General features: G+C 41.7%; 1 protein-coding gene across 1 annotated transcript; it reads right to left on the bottom strand.

The window, feature by feature from the left end:
• Nucleotides 1-388: 388 nt before the first annotated feature.
• Nucleotides 389-21,597, bottom strand: LOC133134430 (RING finger protein 24-like). The gene is made up of 6 exons (XM_061250613.1): nucleotides 21,212-21,597; nucleotides 14,205-14,351; nucleotides 9,195-9,237; nucleotides 8,797-8,838; nucleotides 5,275-5,354; nucleotides 389-3,364 (listed from the first exon to the last, which is right to left on the bottom strand). The coding sequence occupies exons 2-6, from the start codon at nucleotides 14,348-14,350 to the stop codon at nucleotides 3,223-3,225; spliced, it is 453 nt and encodes a 150-aa protein (XP_061106597.1). The 5' UTR covers nucleotide 14,351; nucleotides 21,212-21,597; the 3' UTR covers nucleotides 389-3,222.
• Nucleotides 21,598-21,642: the final 45 nt, after the last annotated feature.

The raw sequence follows: 21,642 nt of genomic DNA, 5'->3' as shown, positions 1-21,642 counted from the left end.
ACCTGAGGCCCTGACAGCATGTGCCCCAGCTGCAGGAACACTTTAAAAGCCCTTTGCAGTTCAGTCTGGTCTCCTTTCATCCCATGAAAAACGTCATGTGTAGCGGTAGTGTGGAGACTGCCAGTCTCTTTGGATAAGCTACAGTAAGACGTGAAGCAATGATAACCACAAATCAAGGAATAATCACAATACATTGATATTCAGCACAAATTCATTTCTACTATAATTTTCCGTTTAAAACTGGATTCCATTGTATAAATTACAACTTGTGCTTTTATTCTGTAACATATTACATTTCTTCAGTACAGCTAGTTGGGCAAAATGCAATTAGCTATACAGTACTAAACTGTACTATAGTATACTTATGTGTATATAGAAAAATAGATGCTTTGCATTTCCAAAATTTGGCAGTTTTATTTACATTTCAAGTTATTAACATGCATCACTTTTCATTCAAAATGAACAAAGCATGAAAACACCAACAAAACAGACCCCATCAAAATCAAATGGCAATTCAGTGTACAAAAATAGAGCTTAGAATTAAAGCGTAAGTCTCCAAAAATATTCTGCTACAGAAATCTTACAATCTTACAAGTTTACAAAAATGTGACCTGGGGTAGTCAGAGATGGGCGGGGTTAAGGGAGCGAGAGGAGGAGCTTGGACACAGGGTAGGCAGTGATAGGCGGGGTTGAGGGAGGGAGAGCTGGGGGTTGGACAAAGGGTAGTCAGTGATAGGCGGGGTTGAGGGAGGGAGAGGAGGGGCTTGGATACAGAGTAGTCAGTGATAGGCGGGGTTGAGGAAGGGAGAGGAGGGGCTTGGACACAGGGTAGTCAGTGATAGGCGGGGTTAAGGGAGGGAGAGAGCTTCGACACAGAGTAAGGTGGGGACGGTGCCCATGACTTTCTGCCCAAAAGGAAACAGTACAGTGTGAGTGTTAATAACAGAAATGGGCACTAAAGAGACACTCACTGAACACAATATGCCATGTATTGATCGCGGAGGCAGTGAACTTGAACATGTTAAGGCTGAAGACCAGCCTTTTAGCACCGAAACAAGGCCGCTAGACCGTGAGACAACATAACTGTCCTGTGGTGCGTAACTTCACTGGGGGGGGTGCATTGAGGGGGCAAGCTGCCCCTAACTTTGTAAACCACAAATGTTTTTATCAAAATGCCAATGTCAATGCCAATGTTTTGTATCATTTCAGCATTAACCATATAACCACATATATATTGTTTTTGCTTTTCAAGAAACAATGGAATTTCAGTTAAAAGCTCATTGTAAATTTTATTAGCTCACAGACCTTTCATAATCATATCAAGCAAATGTCAAATGCTCCCATTGTCTACTATCTCCGCTATCTTTCACTGTTCGGCAAGAAGCCACGCAATATGAAACAAAATCCTGTACGTACTTTCCCTTCTTTTAAAGCAGCAGCATGTTTGAAACAGAATGACAATACTCAGAGGTGCAGAGACAGACAAACTGTGTAGGCTTTGTTGAGAAGTTACATTTACAAGAGGAAATTTATACTTCTGTCCCGTGCTCTGTACTCACTACATAGTACAGTACAATAACAGTAACTATAATGGTAATGAAGACTATCACTGTGACACCTGACACAACATTCAGACCTATCCCAATTATTAATATTTTCATTCTGTGGTCAGCCATTGCTTCAGTAAGGAGCAATTTTGGTAGATAAGTTTGAAAACAAAATCAAATGTATTCATTCTGTCCTCAATGCTTGCTGTTGAAGGGTTAATATATAGAATGTAAGTGCTATTCAGCAGCTAATTTTACTGCTGAAAAGAAGTCATCCATTGGTAAGAGCCGGTTCACTTTGCAAGCCAAAAGGAAATGCACAACACTGCACAATATAAGTTACAGATATCAGAACCATTATTGATCAGAACATGTTCAAAAATGATTAGACCTGTACTTCTTCACCGTGCTCATATTCAAAAGAGCAATATTCTCCTCACCTGTACAAAACATGGGCATCTGATATTACATGTGATGCCTCTGATCGTATCAGCTGTATGAGAGCCCTTTTAGCGTTTTATTATAGTTTTATAGATGCTTTCTTTAAGTGATGCCAACAACGTAGGGGCTGTTATCAAAGAGACCGGGTCAAACAAAGCACATTGCCCAATGTTCACTTCACCGATGTACTGGCTTTGGGAGCAGGAGCTACCTTATTGATACGAGAATGTGGACTACTACCTGAGGCCTGCATCCAATATTAAACTAGTGTCTGTTTTTCAGATACTGTCATCTGCAGATGCACATTGCTGTGTGGCCAACCAATACATACGTATATACATACATATATTTTGAAGGTTAAAACAGAAGGAAGACACTAGTTGTTCATAAGATATGTTAAAACATATGTTAAATGTACAGCTCTTTTGCATAGTGTCTAAATGTAAGGGAACCTTACATTGTCTGATATATAAATCAAACCTAGTGAAGATTTTGGCCTTAGTTCAATGTAGTAAGTCAAAAACAAAACCGTTGTTCCCTTAATTTAATTCTATTAAATAATTGTAACAGTATTAACATAAATCTATTGACATGTGGTAGTAACAATACTACACAATATGGTTTTTCTAGTCCAGTTTTTGGAATCAGGCCCCAATCATTCATTACCATCGACTGTGTAACCCCCTTAATTTAGCACCAAAGCATCTGTCATCATCAGCATATGTGCACCTCGAAATAAAGAAAAGTGTTATCGTGACCTTTTTAAAAGTTCTCTATTAGGTTCTTACTGTAAGTGTCACAGTCACGCTGGAGCCATTCACCAAAAATAATATTCATACAACAAAACATAAAATATGACCTTTGCATTATCTTCACACTCCAGTAGGATTTAGTTATTATAAAGTGCACACTGATTCAGCCATTTCAAACATTTGACATTTCTTTTTTCACTCCTTATGCCGAGTACTTTGGTTATGAAACAATCACAATCATGTGACCATGGCTTGGCCAGTCGCAAAAACAAGAGACTAAGAAAATTATTCTTCATCATCTGCAAAAGAGAATCAGTAACAGTTCTAATAATAAAAATAAAAATAATAAGTGAGGGCACAAAGGCAGATGGGAAAAAAAGGACATGGAGATTCAAGTGTTGTGCCCGTCCGTAGACACATTCAGGTGCTCCTGTACAGGTGAGTGTAGGGGCGTGAGAACCGGTGGCTCCAGCAGGGGGGGGCTACACCGGGAGGTCCATGCCAGGCAGGGGCTGCTCCACTGGGCTCTGGGGCTCCGAGGAGCCCTGCTGCTGTGCCAGCTGCAGGACCGGCGTGTTGCACAGAGGGCACACCTTTCGCACCTCCAGCCACTTAATGAGGCACCTGGGATAATAAGAATATGAGTGAGCGGTGGCCAACAGTCATCGACAACATGCAACGTGCGTCCTCATCTCCGTAACCTCTGCTTACTGCAAGCGCTGCTTTATCGAGCGGCATGGATCCACGCACTAATGCTTCTTTGATCCGACACCATTTTATCATTCCGGAAGCCATTAACACCACCAGCTGTTGTATTTTTGGCCTGTTTCCACAGCTACTCTGCGGTGCTGTAGTCAAATGCACTACATTTAATCTCAGCTGACACTGACCTAGGGCCATTGGCAAGCTTTTGATTTGTTGCTTACATTAACTAACGTGCTGGATATTTATTTACTGTGGTGCTGTGCCTTGCTAAAGGGCAAAACGAGGGTAAAACCAAACAGAAACAAAGCGTTTTAGACTTAAAGGTGCAAGAGAACAAGACTGACAAGCCGTGTGAACCACATCAATAATGCACTCCACGTAATCAGGTTAGCCTGCATTAGAAGATAAGGCATTCATTATGGTGCAATATCAGCAGGAAATGTGTGGGACACAGATCTGAATTGTGAACACGCCTGAGCTTGTGTGTGAGGTGGGCTTTCATTTGACTTGTCTCTGAAGAATCCTGACATAAGACTGTAAGATAAAGCCGGTGTTCTGAAAGCATCTGTCTCTCCTGGTGAATAATTTACCATGGCCCAGTTATTCAGGGCTTCTGAGACCGAAGGAGCCATGATTCTGACAACGTCACGGTAACTGCTTTTTGTGCATGTGTGTGTGCGCGTGCATCCATGTGTGCACTGGTGTGCGTGTCCTTGCACTTGGGTGTGTATGTGGGGGGGGCATCCATACTTGAGCTTGTGTGTGTGTGTGTGTGTGTGTGTGTGCGTCCGTGCGCTTGTGTGTGTGTCCATGCATCCCTGCACTTGTGTGTGTGTGTGTATGTGTATGTGTATGTGCGTGCGTGTGTATGCCTACACGTGTGCATGAGTCTAAGTGCTGCAGTTACGGCAGACAGTGTACTTTACAGCTGAGTATTTATAGTGGCGTTCTCTCTTGCTCTCCAGTGGTCTCGGAGGCCGTCGCAGACTGGAGGTACAGGCTGTACTATGCTCTGTAGGCTGTGTGTCCCCCCCCCCCCCCGTGTCTCCCCCGCCTCCACGCCGCTGCTCTCATAAACAGTCCTGTGTAATGGTTCAGGAGGCAGCGAGCATGCAGCCGTCCGCTAGAGATACCCTACCAGCAAGGCTGCCAAAGTCTCCCGTGTCCCAGCTCACGGTGTGCCCGCGTGCGCGGGAGAGCGCATGCTGTCTTGTTCTTGTTCTTTATGCCGTTCGTTATTCCTTCTTGTGCAATATGCCGTAGTTCATTTATTTTTATCAACGTGTCCCAAGTTCCTTTTTTTTTTTTTTTTTTAAGTTAATGTTTTTGTGAAACACAGAAGCCAGAAGACAGAGGGCTAGAGATCGCTGCCCAGCCACTAGCTCTCTGTGTTTATGTTATGTTATGTTAACACTTCAGTTCGACCATAGTCGTTAGTGACCTCTGGCCACTTCACAGTAACCAGCTCAGAGTTTATACCTGTTCATCGATGTGCTCGATACGTGGAAGAGGGCTCACTCCCATCAAGCAGGTTTTTTTTCTGTTAATGTTTTCTGTTTCAAGAAAGCGCGTTGCATAAATTATATTGTGTAAAGTATGTGGCAGTGTTGTATAATTATTATGAACTGGAGTGGACTGGAGACTTCAAGGTTGTAGGTTCCTAAGCTATGTAAGCTCTGCATAAGAGCATCTGCTAAATGTCTAAAATATTAATGTGGTGCAATTGAATGGTTCCAAGACTGAGGGTACACATCATTGCTTCCCATTCCTATGAAATGCGCTTGCCTAAGGATGACTGACGCTGCAATCTGCGGTCGACGGACACCTACTTCCTGTGGAAGCCATGTTTGCAGGGGCAGATTCCCAACTCGTCCTTCTGCTTGAACTCCTCCAAGCACACGGCACATATCTGAGGAGAGGAGATCGCACCACTTATCACAACACCCACAATGCCCTGTACAAAAAACAGAGCAAACACTGCATTTTGGCTACCTGTTAGTTTTAGTTTTCTATGACATATTTTTCTGATTTCTGAAGTTTTGCTTCAGTTAAAGTGCTTAATGTACCTGAATACATTTTGGATATTTTAATTTATTATCAGCCAAATCATACCTGAGTATGCACCAATTGAGGTGGATAGTTTACAACAACAAAAAAAAAAGATAAACATCACTCCTTGCAAATGTTAAGCTTCAGCTGAAAGTCCACATCTGACATAAATCACACTGAAGATTTAACAGTTAAAACACTGAACAGAATTGCTTCTTTCAGCATTTCACCAAGGGATTTCAAAAGGGATTGTCTTTTTGAATCCAATCCAATCTAAATAAACACACCTGCACAAACAACTGTGAGCTGAACACCAGTTGACCTTTGACTAGAACAGAGTGCTGTCCACCTCTCCAGTAGTACAGTACTGGGCAGAAGACTGCACAAACACTGACTCTGCGCTGAAAGATAGAGGCGTGTCTCTGTGTTCCCTGCGGAGAGGGAGGGACCGTGTTGCTGCTCAGCTGAGCCCTGAACAAGGGGACGGAGCTGATGGAAAAATCCCCAGGAGTCTGGAGACATCTTGGCTCTCAGAGGCCCAGTGACCTCACCCCTTTGTGAAGAGGGCTGGAAATATGGTCGAAACAAACAGTATTTACAGCAAGAGCCCAGCGGTGATTACGAACCCTGCTTGTTTTTTCAAACTTCCTACGCTTTGAGTCTGTTAGAAAAGAAAAATAAATAAAATAAAATAATACAGGAACACAGAAAATACTGTGGGAAAATGAACAGAGAGTAGAGGGGATCAGCAAAGGAAAGAAAGCGGAATGTGTATGGGCATAGACTGTTTAAATGGTGCCTTGCTTAACTGTAGGGTTCCTGGATTGTGGCTGCTTGCTTTTCATGCAGAAAACGTGCAGTTGTATTCTGTGAGGGACTGACCTAATTCTGAGTTACATAACACACTCTGAAGTCACCATCCTCCTCCCAGTCTCTCTCATGGGTACAGACACATCTTCAATGCAGTCCTACTCTACAGTTTGAGCATTCGGTCATGGCAGTGGAAGGGTTGGGGGTGGGGGAGCACTCAATAGGATCTCTATCCGCTGTATGAGGTGCGCTTTGTTTGGGTTGGAGAACCTACAGGATGGAAGATTTCCAGAAACAGGGCTGGCCAGCCCTGATACAGGATCCTGTCTATCCTGTTACATACTGTACAGGGGAACTAAGAACAAGCCCATTCTCCTCCCGCCACAGTGCTTCTCCACATATCAGAACATGCTCCTGTGATAGCTCCTCAGGTGAAGCAAGGCTGACTTTAAACTTCATTCTCTGTGTTGTTCATGCGTAAATCAAGGGTGCGAAACTGTTGACTGCATCAGCAACACAATATCCTAAAATAACCAGAAATATTAACTATGGACAAATTCATCGTTGTAGAGGATGCATTCACCTTTTTGCTATTCTTTAGCCTCTAACGCTCATCTTTTTAATCGCTAGGGTAATGGTCCCATTACAAAGAGATTCAGTACTTATCTTGACAAAGATATTTAGGCCTAATGAACATACTTAAAGACACAGAAAAGTGTAGAAACAAATGAAACCAAATCTCAGGAATGGTGAGCCTAAAAGCCATCTAACAGTAGGTCACACAACAGCTTCTCGGAAATGTTTAATTTTTCCATTTTCCTTTCTTCTCAAACAGCACTGAAAGTATACACTCAGGCCACAAGCATCACAAATAAAAACAAACCCAGGGGAAAACCCAGCCCTGTTTTCAAAAGTTTGAATGTGCCAAGGTCAGTGTGGCTGTGGCTGTTATCACAAATGAAACCTGTATCACACACAATTCATCTTTCTACTGAAAATATTTACAATATTTCATTATTTCTTTGTGCTAGGCACCCGAACCCCAGCTGTATTAGGAGAGATGATAGAATGGAGGCTTGGATCATCAAGTCCTGATCTTTATAAACTGTTTATAAATGTCAGTCATGAGTGTTTGCAAAGGACAGCATGGACTACTCAGATAGCTGTACGTGGCTGGCATGAGGCCTTCCTGGCGCTAACCCAGACCGCTCATAACCCAAACCCGAAAATAGACTCCTAAATACCAATTAAATCATCATACGCGAACATGATTTAGACACAAGACTAGTGTTACAAAAAAAAGGCCAGATTGTGGTCACATTATCTAAAGGAAAATATAAATGTTCTGCTTATAAGAATATGAAATATGAATATATTTCCACAACAAAGGTAACAAAGGGGTTACATTAAGGAGACACAGCAAATACTTACTAAAATTAGCTAATTTAGATACAGATACAGTAGAAAAAAAGGATGATGGCAAAATCAGTTTTAAAGCAGGTATCTGCTTGTACCTGGCTATGTAAGAAAAAGGTGTGGTTTCTGGATGATAAACAATAAAAAAGTTTCCCTGAAATTTCCCTGAAATTATTGAAAGGTGTGCTACAGAAAAACAGCATTTATAAACAGCATTATCTGGCATAATAAGTAGGTTATCCTCAGATCGATCCAGTAAAAGACAAACCACCATTTAGAAGGAATCGAAATGGCATTTGTGCATTTGCAAGTGCATTTGCTCTCTTGGACTGCCATCAGACTAAGCAATCTTTTATGAAGATGACAGATTCAAGATGTTTATGCTTGATGTGTGAATCAGAGTTTTGGCCGTTTGAGATTGGCATGGGAAACAAGCATTTTAAACCTCACTGTGTAACACTGAGAGATGAAACAGGAGGCCTATCGGAAGGTGACTAGGTCACATTAACATGATCGATGCCATCAGCTTTGACTTTCACAAAATGGATGCATTCACTCGACAGCCAAATGCTGCAGCTACTCTTCAGCTTCAAAGAACAGACAGAGAACAAAGAGAGGTGATAACATTATTACAGAAATGAGTGATTGTCGACTTAATTTCCTTTTGTGCGTGTTCCCATTCTGAAATGTAATCTGCTCCCACATCATATGTTCCTGTTCTTGTAAACTGATTTGGTACTGTGAGTCATCCAATAACGTCTGTCTTTCGCAGCTAATGAAACCAATATATGCCAAAACATCACTTCAGAAGGAGCATGCTTGGCATACTAAAGAAGACGTAAAATTAATCTTCAGTAAACCTGTGCCCCTGAGAATAAACCAAATCTATTGCTTCCAGGAAGATTCCTACAGCTATCAGTGAGATCCACACTTGAAAGCTCCAAACACGAGTTTGGGCTGAAACAAATATTATAAAAAATTGCCTTGGCTATGGGGACAATTGGGAACAGTACTCCAAGATCTACAACATGTAACAACATGTAAATAGTAATTTCGAAAAATTAGTGGCCACTTACCTCATGTAAATTTAGTTCTTTTACTTTTTCTTTCTGTATAACCTGGAGAAGCAGGAAATGACATTTAGGATTCACATTATACGTTTTGCAAGTCATGCTTATTATGTTATTATGTAAATGCAAGCCAGAACATCCAGTAACAAATGTCTCCAAATCTGGTACCACTCACAGGGAGCAGAGGGGGTGATTCATAGAAATGACACACACAAAGTGTGGAAAAGTACAAAAAACCTTACAAAAGAAGAACAAAAATCGTCCTGTCGACTGGACAGCAGTGAAAATAATAAAAGCATTGCTATGAAGGCCCACATATCACTGTGTTTGAGGAAGTATCAGCTGTGTGTTTAATAGTAGCAGCACAGCGCAGAGTGAAGTGTCTGAGAGAGGACTTCTGTTACCTGCTTGTAGGCGTATAGGTCCCTGTGTGCCTGGTGCCGCAGCCTGCAGAACAGGGTAGAAGAGAAATGTCTTTCATTAAAACATACGGCAACTTATTTGCACTTAAAGAGAAAAAATATAAATAACATTTACATTTACATTTTTGTCATTTGGCAGACGCTTTTAATGCAAAGCGACTTACAAGTGCATAGGTTCTTCCACAAGTCAAAGCATCACATCCATAACTAGGAAAATACACATGGAATGCAGTTCTAAACATATAGTCGTCATTATAAGTGCAATTTTTTTTTGGGTTAGACAAGGAGGATAGGGATATCAGAAAGGGGGGGGCGGGGGACATCAGGAGGGAGGAATAAGGTATAGTTTGAAAAGGTGTGTTTTGAGTCTGCGTCGAAATAGGGGGAGGGATTCTGCTGTCCTGACAGTGGTAGGACAGTCATTCCACCACTGAGGAGCCAGAAGGGAAAACAGGCGTGAACGTGCAGCTCAACCACCAGGTGCACATAGAGAGGGAACCATAAGGCGACCAGAGCTGGCAGACTGGAGTGGTCTAGCTGGGGAGTAGGGAGTGATCAAGGATTGTATGTAAGGTGGGGCAGTCCCCTTAGCAGCCTGAAATGCCAACACTAGGGCCCTGAATCGGATGCGTGCGGCAATAGGAAGCCAGTGGAGGCCAATGAGAAGCGAGGTGACATGAGCCGACCTGGGCTGGCTGGTGATCAGGTGGGCTGCAGCATTCTGGACCAGCTGGAGGGGCTTGATAGCACAAGCTGGGAGACCGGCTAGGAGGGAGTTGCAGTAATCCAGGCGGGAAATGACGAGCGCCTGGACTAGGAGCTGGGTGGCTTTCTCCGTCAGGAGATGACAGATACGGCGTATATTATACAGAAAGAACCTGCAGGTTCTGGCAGTGGAGGATACTTGTGGAGCCAGGGTGAGGCAGTTATCAAGAGTTACCCCAAGATTCGTTGCCGTACGGGAGGAGGAAACTACAAAGTCCTCAACAGTCAGTGACATGTCGATTGACAGAGAGGACTTAGCAGGGATGTACAGAAGCTCAGTTTTGGCAAGGTTGAGCTTCAGGTGGTGGGAAGTCATCCACGCAGAGATATCAGCCAAGCAGGCAGAGATCTGTGTGGTGACTTGGGTGTCGGGGGGGAAGGAAATAAAGACTTAGGGAATAATATATTCCCTAACATATAAATAAAAATAGGGAAATATATTTGTCACTGAAAACTACATACATACAGAATGTGCATGCACTCAATTTAACTCTGAGACACTTGAAGGCAACACGGGCACTTTGCAAGTTTACTATGGCCCACCCAGGATTTAGGATTTAGAGGTCCTAAATCCTTATGTCTGACCACAGCCACAACATTTAATGATATGGTATTATCAATCCTTAGAAACACACAGAATTCAGGTTACATTCCATGGAAAATACACGAGGCAGGACAGAGAAACACAGTTGTGGCAAGTACATGTAATTTTAATAAATGTTTTAATAAATAAAATGTAAAAAAGAGGATCTTCTGAGGCTAGGGTCATAAAATAGCTTTTCTTGAATCCCTTGTGGAAACTCTAGGACCTGTACATGTACAGTGCAAAAACATTTACTGCTGATATTGCAAAAACGAGGGTCAAGAAATAACATCTGTATACTGTAGAGTTTGGAAAAGAAAAGAAAACAAACAAGCAAAAACTCAAGTGAAAAAGTGAAGAGAAAACATCTGTGTAAAGATTTACCTCCGTTACGAGATACTTTACCCCCTCTGGGGAGAGAGAAAGGGGTCTGTAAAACAGGCAACACAGTCTTGGAGAAAAATAAAACGCCTTCATACACAACTGACATTCAGATAGACCAGGATGCAGATGCAGAAAACTCCCCTCCCTTGTTAAATTGCGGCCAGCTCAGATCAAAGCTGTGGAGGGCGGTGGATGCTCCAGTGCACTGGGAAAGAGCCAGGTCTAGGCCTTCAAGTTCATTTCAAAATTAGGAACCCCCACCCATGCATTTGAGGATAGACCACTTTTAAAATATGACTTAATTTAATGATTTAAATCATACTTATGTTAGATATTAATGTGGACTCTCAGAACGTCTCAGAAATGGAGTCGATATGAAAATGGCCGCCTTATGCGGTCAAGTATAGGAAAGCCAGCAGGGTCTCTCATGTGTTTGCCAGCTCGGCGAATACTTCACAAAAGGATGTTGGCTGCTGGGGTTGGAGTGATGGGTAGCTGCTAAGTTCAGCCTCCATTTGCCTTTTCTCAGACCACACAAGAAAGCCGTTCACACATCAACTCCAGCACACGCCTCCCCCAGCACCTTACACACCAGCCAATGCGCTCAGACAGAGGCAGCGCCCTTCACTGTTGTCATGGTATTCTCCATATAGCGTTAATAAAATGTTATTCCGATTTAGCCCTTTGAAGAGTAGTTCTATTTGGAATGTTTTTTTTAAGTTCCAAGTTGGTGTTCTAGAACTCCAGTGATTTGAATTTGAATACCAGTTATTGTTATTATCTGTATTCAAATATTCTGTGAAGAAAATTCTAGTCACATATTTGTGACCGTACACTTGTAAAGGGTTAGGAGCACATTGTGTGTCTCCACTATGTTGCTTCTGTGACCGACCGGCCATAACTCTGCACACAAAGAATACAGAACTAGGCAAGGGAACAAAAATGTGTGCTGGGTCCTTCCTACAAAACACTGCATAGGGACACTTTAAAGGCACAGAGTCAGTGTGAAACACTTGTTTACTTTCTTTAAAATATAAGCGTGATATAATGTCTGGGTTCAATGTGTCCTGAGCAGCACATTTATTGGCCACAGCTGTGGGAAATTGTACAAGAAATACTTGCCAATACTCTCCTGTTTAGCCTGTTTAGCTCATGATGAAATGCATTCCACATTATAATATGAGATGCATACTTGATTATACAAATGAAGTATTGCCAAGATCTTTTCTGATTTTCACAGGTCATTTTTCTTCCTACAGAACCCACCATTAACTGCATGAAAGACTGTTAAAAACTAGTATGGGAGAAATCCATTGAAAAACTAATCGAACAGAAGCGAGACTGTGTCTTTAAAAGCTAAATTGTGCAGCAATGACTTGCAATCTGAACACCTTTATTCCAGGATCAAAATGAAAGTCACAGTGCTAACAGGTACTGCAGGAGAAATATAAGCAAAAAATACCAAGTACCAGCCTGTACAGTTTCTTGCATTTAAGAAATGCTACATAATTGCATGTTATTTGCCTGAGGCAAAAACAAGTAAAGTGCTGTACCCAAGGTGACACTTAATACTGTATCTGTGGTTCTGGGGTAGCAGTTTCACAAGACTGGCCTTGAAAAATAAAAAATATGGTAGTCTGCCTTTAAGAGATGGGCCTTCAACTGGTGCAAGCCACAGACAAACAATTGGACTTCTCTTTCTGAAACATGGTAAGGCTTTCCACTTTCCAATTCTTAGTACTGTCTGCATCACATTATATTGCCAATTGTTCATATGAATGTTATTACACCAGTACCATTTTATATTGACAGCCAAGCAATTGTCTAAAATGCATTAAATATGTAATGGCCCTTAAAAAGCCCTTTGTAAAATTCAGAAGCCAGTAAAGCACTTATGTTTCATATTCAATAAGATATAACTGCTATCTTTAGCGTGTATAATAGCTTCCAGCGAAATGAGAGACTTTCTTGAAGGCTGATCTTAAAAGAACAGAGGTGCAACTAAGCAGCTTTTCATGTCTGCTTAAAATGCAATATTGATATCTCAGCAGGGGAGATCTTTTACGGGTGGATTTTTCAGATTAGCAAATCAGCATTTTATTATCTTCTCCAAACTGTGCTGTGGACCCTTTAATCCACTATGAAAACCCTTCATAATGTGTAAACAAGCAAAAGACAATAGCATAAATCAAACAAAAAAAAGGTATAACATACAGTATATACAGCACATATGAACAAAACGTCTGAAAGTCTGTAGCAGATACACAGTGTTATTTTACGCATTGTATAGAATTTTGTATATCTATATCTTGCATTGATCTTAATCAAACCATTTTACTACACACAGACACACACACATGCATGCACACACAGATTTGCTTTGGATACTTCATTTTCTTACACGCACTGCATATGACTATATGAAGCAGATGTAACAACAGTACATTATTATAAGGCCTCATAATCTGAATTGGCTGCAGCAAATACAGCTTCTCACAGAATATAAAGATAAGGAAAACTTGTTCTATATTTTGAAACAAAGGAGACACTTTTCGGAAGATTAAGCCTAGAGCATTTCATGGACACCATGAGCTAAAAATGTAGTATTAAAATAAAAAAGCAGTGTGTTCTCTGTAACCTCAACTTCAAACAGCTACAGTATAACTGAATGTCACAAGCTCCACATAAAACACAGATATCATAATTGTATGGTTATAATCTTAATTAATTTTGCACAAGGTGAGATAGTGGATCATCAGTCCATCCTACAGCAGAGACTGCACTGCTGAAATAGCTGTTCATAATTGATCTATAGTTTCCTGGCAAAACGAATGCTAAAAGGTCATAGCAAAGACATTTCCAAACTGCAATTTCTGTGACAACGAAACACAACAATGAAATATTCATCATGGAGATTTATTTAAAACAAAAAGATAAACCGGCACAAATAGCAATTTTGCTGAGCGATTTTCTCAAGGCTATACTAACAAAGAAGCAGGCCTGTCGAAATTCCAATTGCTCCAAGGCAAGAAAACCAAAGTGAAGAGAGTCCTCAAAAAAAAAACAATAAATATAATTGTTTCTGAATTAAGGTTAGGACATAACAGATAAACTGACATAAGTGAAATAAGAAAAATAGGAAATAATAACCAAGCAGACATACAGTACAGACATATTATAAACAAACATACTATACTGACATTAGGCTGTTTAAATTACCTTCTCAGGTTTGGACAGATGATTATTTTGTCTTATATTACCTGATTAGGTAGCAGCAGAAGAGGAGGCTGAGGATGAAGACGAATATCGCTGTTCCAAAAACCACAATGTAGATGTTGAGGGGAAGGTTCTGGAACCCAATATTCGGCATTGTGAAAATGTAGTTTGGTGGAACGCTCACATACATGCTAGAGGGAGAAAAGGAAAAGTGGATAAAATTAGTACATGGGTAGTTCTGACATAGTAATCAGTCATGTAGAGTTGATCTCCTGAGTTTTGAATGTTTCACATACCCTAGAAAGTACAGAAATTGTGTAGCTCAGACTATTTTAACAAGTACTGTATATATTTCACATACTGTACATGCTCTAAATAGAGCCATATATACACAATCCACTCAGTCGTTTGCTAGTTTACAGTTAAGTGTAACATTGGCTTGTATCGTTAAAAACATATATTTACATACTGAAAATAGCAGGGGAAATACGCATAAAGCTCTGAAACTACAGATTAGACCAGCTCTATAATCCATGCCCCATTGGCCAGAATGACACTTTACAGAAAGGAAAGAGGTGTCTGTCGTTATACCCTTGGCAGCCACAGTTGATCATAGAGTAACTCTCTACTAGACTCACAATTAAGCAATCTGAAATTGAGCAGGGAGCCAATGAGGTGGAATAGTACGTGAGTTTATATAAAAATGGACACATCTGCTCTCCATATCCTGTCTCATTATCTTTCCCATATTTTACAATACAAAAATGAATGCCATATAAAAATGAGCGCTTGGACTAGCATGTGTAATATGTCAATAGCAATATAATAAAAAGCAATGGATGAGACCTTTTTAAAATGAAAAATAAAAAAGGAAAATAGAAACATCACTACTGTTGCCAACAGTTCCAGCTCTATGGAGAGAGAGAGAGGTTGGAACATTGCCCACCAGAGACACACTTAACTTGCACAATATCAGCTATATGAGAATGAGGTTTCTCACAAGCTGCTTTAAGACAAAAGTGCAGATTTCAGCGAGTTTGGTGCTAAACACAAACAGCTGCCTCTATGTAACATCGACATAATGGACAGCCGGGCCGAATATTCTACCACCCAGTTTACTATATCATACAATAGCATTCAATACATATATAGCTTGGGGGTGGGTGTTGGGAGTTGGTATTAAAAACAGAATATAACCTTCTCGCTATGTGTGGCAGATGCTCTCTCTCTCTTCCTCTCACTCTCTTCCTTCATCTCAGACTCAAACGTATGTATGTAGAAACCAGAGCTGTCTAAACAGCATTTCATTTAGATAAAATTACACTAAATAAATATGACCTTCTCTTTGTCCAGTTGCTGTTCACAGTCAGCCACGTGACAGTCATGGTGTCTGTTTCAGCTAGTCTATATGTCTTATGCCATTAGTTAATGTTCTGTCAATACATTTATTCGCAAGATTAAATTCATTTGCATGATTCTTGCTGTCATTTGCTGAGTTTTTCCTTTGTCTTTTCCTTCCTCAGTTTCTTGCTTTTTGTCGCTCCGTATTATATATTGTACGACACGAAATGTAAAGAAAGCAGTGCAAACTGAACCAAAGCATGTCTACATAATGGCCTTCTCCGAGCTCAGCATGCTGCTGTTCACGTTCCACTTTCCTCTGCACATTCAAACTGTCAGGCGCCAGTAAATCCAACACACTCCAGTAATGCAGTAATGCAGTAACGCTGACATCTAAATTTATTGACAGAAATAAGAACTTGCTTTCCACGCACATGTACACACACAGGTATGAATGCTCATACACACACGCACACACACACACACTGAGCATGGGAGAGGAATGTTGTAGGGCTGAGCTCACCACTATTATGAAACCCTACTCCCCATCTCCCCCGTTACCCTGTGTGGTCTTAGCACCATGGACCAGGAAACATGGCAGGCTGCCAGCTCGCCGTGCAGAGAAAGAGGCAATCCAATACCACTGCAAGCTGGAAAGCAAGCTCAGCAAACTTCCTTCTCAAACACAATGCACTGCAAAGCTTTACAATCGATTCAGAAAACACTATGAGAGCCTTTTTGTGGTTTCCGGTTATGAACGCTGTCAGAATCCGGGCTCCACTCCAGCACCAACCTAACATCACACTAGAACTGCATGTGAGCGCCATTCTACGGCAAGTTGTGTACAGCAGAATGAAGAATTTACCTGTCGTGCAGTAGCAAAGCTGCAGTTGTGGTATCAGATGAACAGGAGATGTGTGAGTAAGAGTTCGCTGGGCGGTTAGTGGGCGAAGCACTGATTCTCTCTTTGTCTCACACACACACTGTATCTCCCACGTGTATACGCCCCTTGGCTGGCTACAATCCCCAGCTTTCATAAATTGTCGCCCGTTTGTTAGATTTTTGGCTTGGGTCCGTCTCGCTTGTTTAAATTCGCCCCTGCCCACTGTGTGGTCCGTCCGCCAAGGCCAGGTGCCAGCTATCTCCCCCTCTTTTCTCCTAAAGAATCTGGCCTCTTATCTACGGTTATCAGGGATTCCCAAAGCTGAATCCACGGCAGAGCACCGGCAATCCTGCATTGTGCACACAGCCTACATTCTCGTGCAGTGGTGATAAAATATTGACATGGTGCGGCAGAAGCAATGGGAAGAAGACATTACACTCTGTACATAAAGCCACAGTAAAGTGTGACAGTCTCTCACAGGTGTGTGTGTGTGTGTGTGTGTGTGTGCGTGTGTGTGGGGGTGTTCTATAGCGACACAGAGCGGGATCATGGTGGGACAGTTAGGGGCTGCTCTTAATTTTAACAACGCTTTGAGAACATTGAATGCACCTTCTGCTGTGGTTCCTCATGGTGAGGAGAGCTAATGCCAGTGAGTGATGCTTCACTCGCTCCAAGCACAATGCTTCAGTGCAATGGTGCTGGGGCATTCTAATGCCAGCTAAGCTTAGAGCTCCACCCCCCCACACTTTTATTTCCCTTCATTCCCCACCGCCAGGCTCCTACAGTATCACTCTGTATTACAGTATTACAGTAGCAGTGCTACTCTCGGGGGTCAGGCCAGGAAAGACAATGCTCCGGAGCCTTCAGCTGGAGTTACTGATCTGATATTTTAGCTGGACCAAATTTTGGAATATATTTATGGGCTCCACAGCCCATAATTCAGTACAGGCCTCTCTTCTGGGTCAAATACAGGAAACAATCACATCAACTACAGGGAATGCCATTAACCCTTTGAAGTGTAGGATAAAAAAAAAATGTTTTTCATCATTTGAAACGCATATACACCTTAAATAACTTAAATAGTGTTCATGTACTGGGGAACAGGCTGAGGGAAGGATGAGAGCACCATTTTTTTTGTTTTCTGAAGCAGTGTGACTAATACAGTACAAACGTCAATGCAAGAAAAGGAGGCACAATGAATGAATCAGCTTGAATGAGCTAGGAAGCTAATGTTTAACACTGAATTACTCATCGGCACAAAAGAGCACACCATAAAAATAATAAAAAGGAAAACTATTGACACACAAATTATGGACTTGTCTGTCAAATAAGCCTTTCTATAGACAACTTGATTGCTTTAAGTTATTCAAGCAAAGGCAATCCTTCTGCTGACATTTTAAACGCTGATGGTGGTGGTGATGGTGGTGTAGGGCTTGGGGTGTGGTGCGGCCTGTAGCGTAGTGGTTAAGGTAAATGACTGGGACATGCAAGGTCGGTGGTTCTAATCCCGGAGTAGCCACAATAAGATCCGCACAGCCGTTGGGCCCTTGAGCAAGGCCCTTAACCCAGCATTGCTCCAGGGGAGGTTTGTCTCCTGCTTAGTCTAATCAACTGTATGTTGCTCTGGATAAGAGTGTCTGCCAAATGCCAATAATGTAATGTAATGTAATGTAGGGCTGGGGCGGGGTGGGGGCACCAAGGTGCAGTGAGCTGCACTACATTCTTTGGAATGGTAGCCAATGTTTTATTTTTTTATTTTTTTATCCTTCTTCTATTTTATACTCACTGTGAAAAAAAGAAAAACCTTTCACATATTAGGACAGCATGCCAATAACGCTCATCGTGTAGACTGTCCCTGAACTCAAAGTAACCTCTGGGTGGCAACAGTGAAGGTGAACAATGCAACCCATCTGTGGGAGACAGCACTAACAGTAATAGAGCGATATCTGCATTCCCTTTGCAGCTTGTGAAGCACTGTGCATCTGTCTTTAACCTCACACTGGGGGCAGTTAGGCTAACCCCTGCTCTTTCTGCATGGTGAATGACTCCCTCAAAGGGTATTCATTTAAAATTAATGTAGGGAAAAAAGCCATATGACAAACAGCACAACACACTCAATGTTTTGCACACTTGAACTTGAATTATATCTGTGTTGTGAAACCATTACTGCATTCCCAAGGTCAGTAAGGAGACTGCAGAATTTCACATGAAGGCTGATAGGTGCATTTTTAATGGATATCCCTCGTGGCCCACTGAACATGAACACTCAGCTGCCTGAATTAACTTTCTGGCACATCGTCTGGATTTTAATCACCAAAAGTGGACAGAAATAAGTGCAGCTGTGTAAATGAACCAAAGAAACAGGTCAATGTATAATTTCTCAATTGATTGTGTTTGCTGTTAATTCCAGTTTTTAACACAAGATACTCGCTTTTTGCTTTAAAAATATTATTTCACTGTGTGTGTGTGTGTGTGTGTGTGTGTGTGTGTGTGTGTGTGTGTGTGTACGCGGACTGTGGTGAGCTCTGATAAGGAAATAATACTATAAAATTAGAAAATGAAGACACTAAAAACCCTCAGCTCCAGTCTAACAGTCACAACGGGGCCATCAACTGAAGACTGGTCTAAAAAAGTCCAAACAGGAGAGTTGTTTCTCCCCATACCAGGACCTAATTGAAGCACCTTTTCTCCCAAATTATCAATCCTGCAATTTTAAATTCTCTGTATTACAATAAGGCCACAACTGGTGACTTTGAACCAATCAGGCTGTCTGTTTGCACTTGCTGGGTTTCCCCAGAGGGCGAAGAAAATCACTGGAGCAGTGCCGTGAAAAAGGTCCCGGAGGGAAGAAGTCTCAGGAGCCATCCCTCACAGCGGGGGCCCATCCACTGCTGGTGTTATTAGTTAAAGTTGTGCTTCGTGATAAGTGGGAGGTAATGGTCTAATCTACTGGGCAAATAATCATGGTGTTTGGGCAGATAATAGCCCAGGGAATACTCGACTGAGCACTAATGCCATTTTGCATCTAAAACAGAAAAGGATTATAATAATTTCCATCTTTGAACAGTTTTTCTTAAATCTGAAAACACAACACACACAACTCAGACACATGTAAGTGAGATTGAGTAAACACAAGCTTGTTGCAGCTTACTATACCAGGATCAATGAACATGACTTAAGAAGCAATAAAAACACAGACACAGCACAATGCTCAGTGTAGAATCAAATCTGATAAGAGTATGTTACACTGGTAGAGCACCTTTTTATCAGCATGGACTCATGTAAACTCCATTAGACTGTTGCGGTATTCATTCAGTACACAGGTAACAGGGTTAATTATCTCATCTATTCTTGCCTGACCTGGGCCGTTGCTCTAGCAGCTAATTAATCCACTTTGTGGAGCTAATCGGGAAGCTCAATTGAGGCCGGGCAGCCACCTGTGACTGCCCGGCCATGTACATTCCCCCCAAAACCGTGGCATCTGTGTTAATAATCTGTGTTAATAGCCCAGATTCTCCAGAACCCCAGCGCACCCTCCCACAAACATTCAGCACCAACCTCTCCATCTGTCCCTTTCTCTGCCCCAGGGAAGTGTCTGTGTAATACCCAGGCCTTGCCCTTTGTCTGCACGTTCGCTCCTTTCGTCATGACTCAGTGACACAAGTTGGCACAACGAAGCAGGCAAACTGGCAGACACAGCTGTCACCTGTTGCATTCATTTTGGGGGGACTGGGGTTCCCTTAACAACTTTACTACCAGACACGCCAGTAGCCTGTGTCATTTCGTATTGTTACGGATGTACAAATAACTAGCTAAATACTTCAAACAGCCAATACTTATAGAGCACAAGGGAAAATAATTATGTCCAGCCAATTATCTGCTCAACATAGGCTAAGTGCATATTGCCACTGTTCAAGATCAACATCCTTTTCTATAAGCACACAGAACCTTTCTTGCACAGTTGGACTATTATTTGTACATTTGCAGGCAAGACAAAAACACAATAATTGCACTACAAATTTCATAGGCATAGACTATAGATTTAAGCCTATAGCCTATGCTCTCGCATGCCACAGTACAATATGTACAGTACAAAATGTTCTACGAATGAGGCACCGAGTTTAAATAAACAAATGGTGAATGCCCCCTTTTGGCATTTACGACAATGGTAGAACGTGATGAAACCTATGGATGAAACACGTGCACCTAGATAAATTCCCCACTCTCCGCGAGACATAAACTAAAACGAATCTAATGCCAAAGATATTTCCTATAAATGTTTACATATAGCAAAAACACGGTCAAATAATTCGATAAATCTAAGCCAAAAATGTCAGGAACAATCAAAGTTACTAGTCGCAGAGAAATAGCCTTTTTTTTACCAGAGGCTTGCTAGCACAGAAATGTAGCAAGTTAGCTATGAAGCAAATATTGGCGCATAATTTACGAGTTCCTTGACAAGCCACCGGACGTCATCTACTGGAGTAAATCAGTATCTGTCAATCAGGGCAGGGATGCTATGAGGTTCCCCCGTTGAACTGTTATATTCCAGTTCAATGGGTTCCCTCGATTTGAATCGTACAGATGCTGTTCTAGCAATGTACCTGGGCTCTCGAGCAAGATAGCTGTGTTTTCAGCAAGCGTGTAGCTATAGGCAAGAAGCAACTCTTGAGTGCCTGTATTACGGGTTTACTAAATATTGTCTCACACGTGCATCACATAACTACAATAAGATCCAGATTACCAGCAAGGTATGAATATGAATATAGGGTAATGTTAACTATCCGTGAACTACTGCATTCTTCTACACAAGAAAAACAAACTTACCAGAAAATATGTTGATCGCAACGTTTCCGCTGTCACTGGCACTGGATGCTCGCTAAATTATTAAACGATATTTTTCTAACGCACTGACGTCTAGCGTTGCCACGGAGCGTAGCTGAACCAGCTAGGTAGCGAGCTTACACGCTTTTATTTATCCAACGTTAGAACTAGCTTTATCTATGAAATCAGGTTAACATTGGGTGTATAATTGAGTCTCGATAACCAAACTGGTTATATGGCTGACCATAATGCTAAAAACGATAACAGAAACTCCACGCGTCGCCCTATCAATCCATGCCTAACTGACTCTCGGTGTGTGATGTCTGACTGATTATTTTTCTGTTCAATTTCGTTCTTGCACGTAGCGCACGACTTGCTCTTGTCGTCTCATTACAGAGATTCAAGACCGCGACCACTTCTCAGCGGGTGGGTGG

This window comes from Conger conger, chromosome 8 (assembly GCF_963514075.1).
Source record: "Conger conger chromosome 8, fConCon1.1, whole genome shotgun sequence".
Classification (NCBI taxonomy): Eukaryota; Metazoa; Chordata; class Actinopteri; order Anguilliformes; family Congridae; genus Conger; species Conger conger.
The sequence above is the reverse complement of the archived record's forward strand: the minus strand, read 5'-3'. Positions and strand labels throughout refer to the sequence as shown.

What these genes read in the sequence shown, in the direction of transcription:
- LOC133134430 (XM_061250613.1), bottom strand. Translation starts at nt 14,350, where the DNA reads ATGTATGTGAGCGTTCCACCAAACTACATTTTCACAATGCCGAATATT. An exon ending in ACCTATACGCCTACAAGCAG is followed by an intron (nt 8,839 to 9,194) that starts GTAACAGAAGTC and finishes CTGCTTCTCCAG; the next exon opens with GTTATACAGAAAGAAAAAGT. An exon ending in AAACATGGCTTCCACAGGAA is followed by an intron (nt 3,365 to 5,274) that starts GTAGGTGTCCGT and finishes TTATTATCCCAG; the next exon opens with GTGCCTCATTAAGTGGCTGG.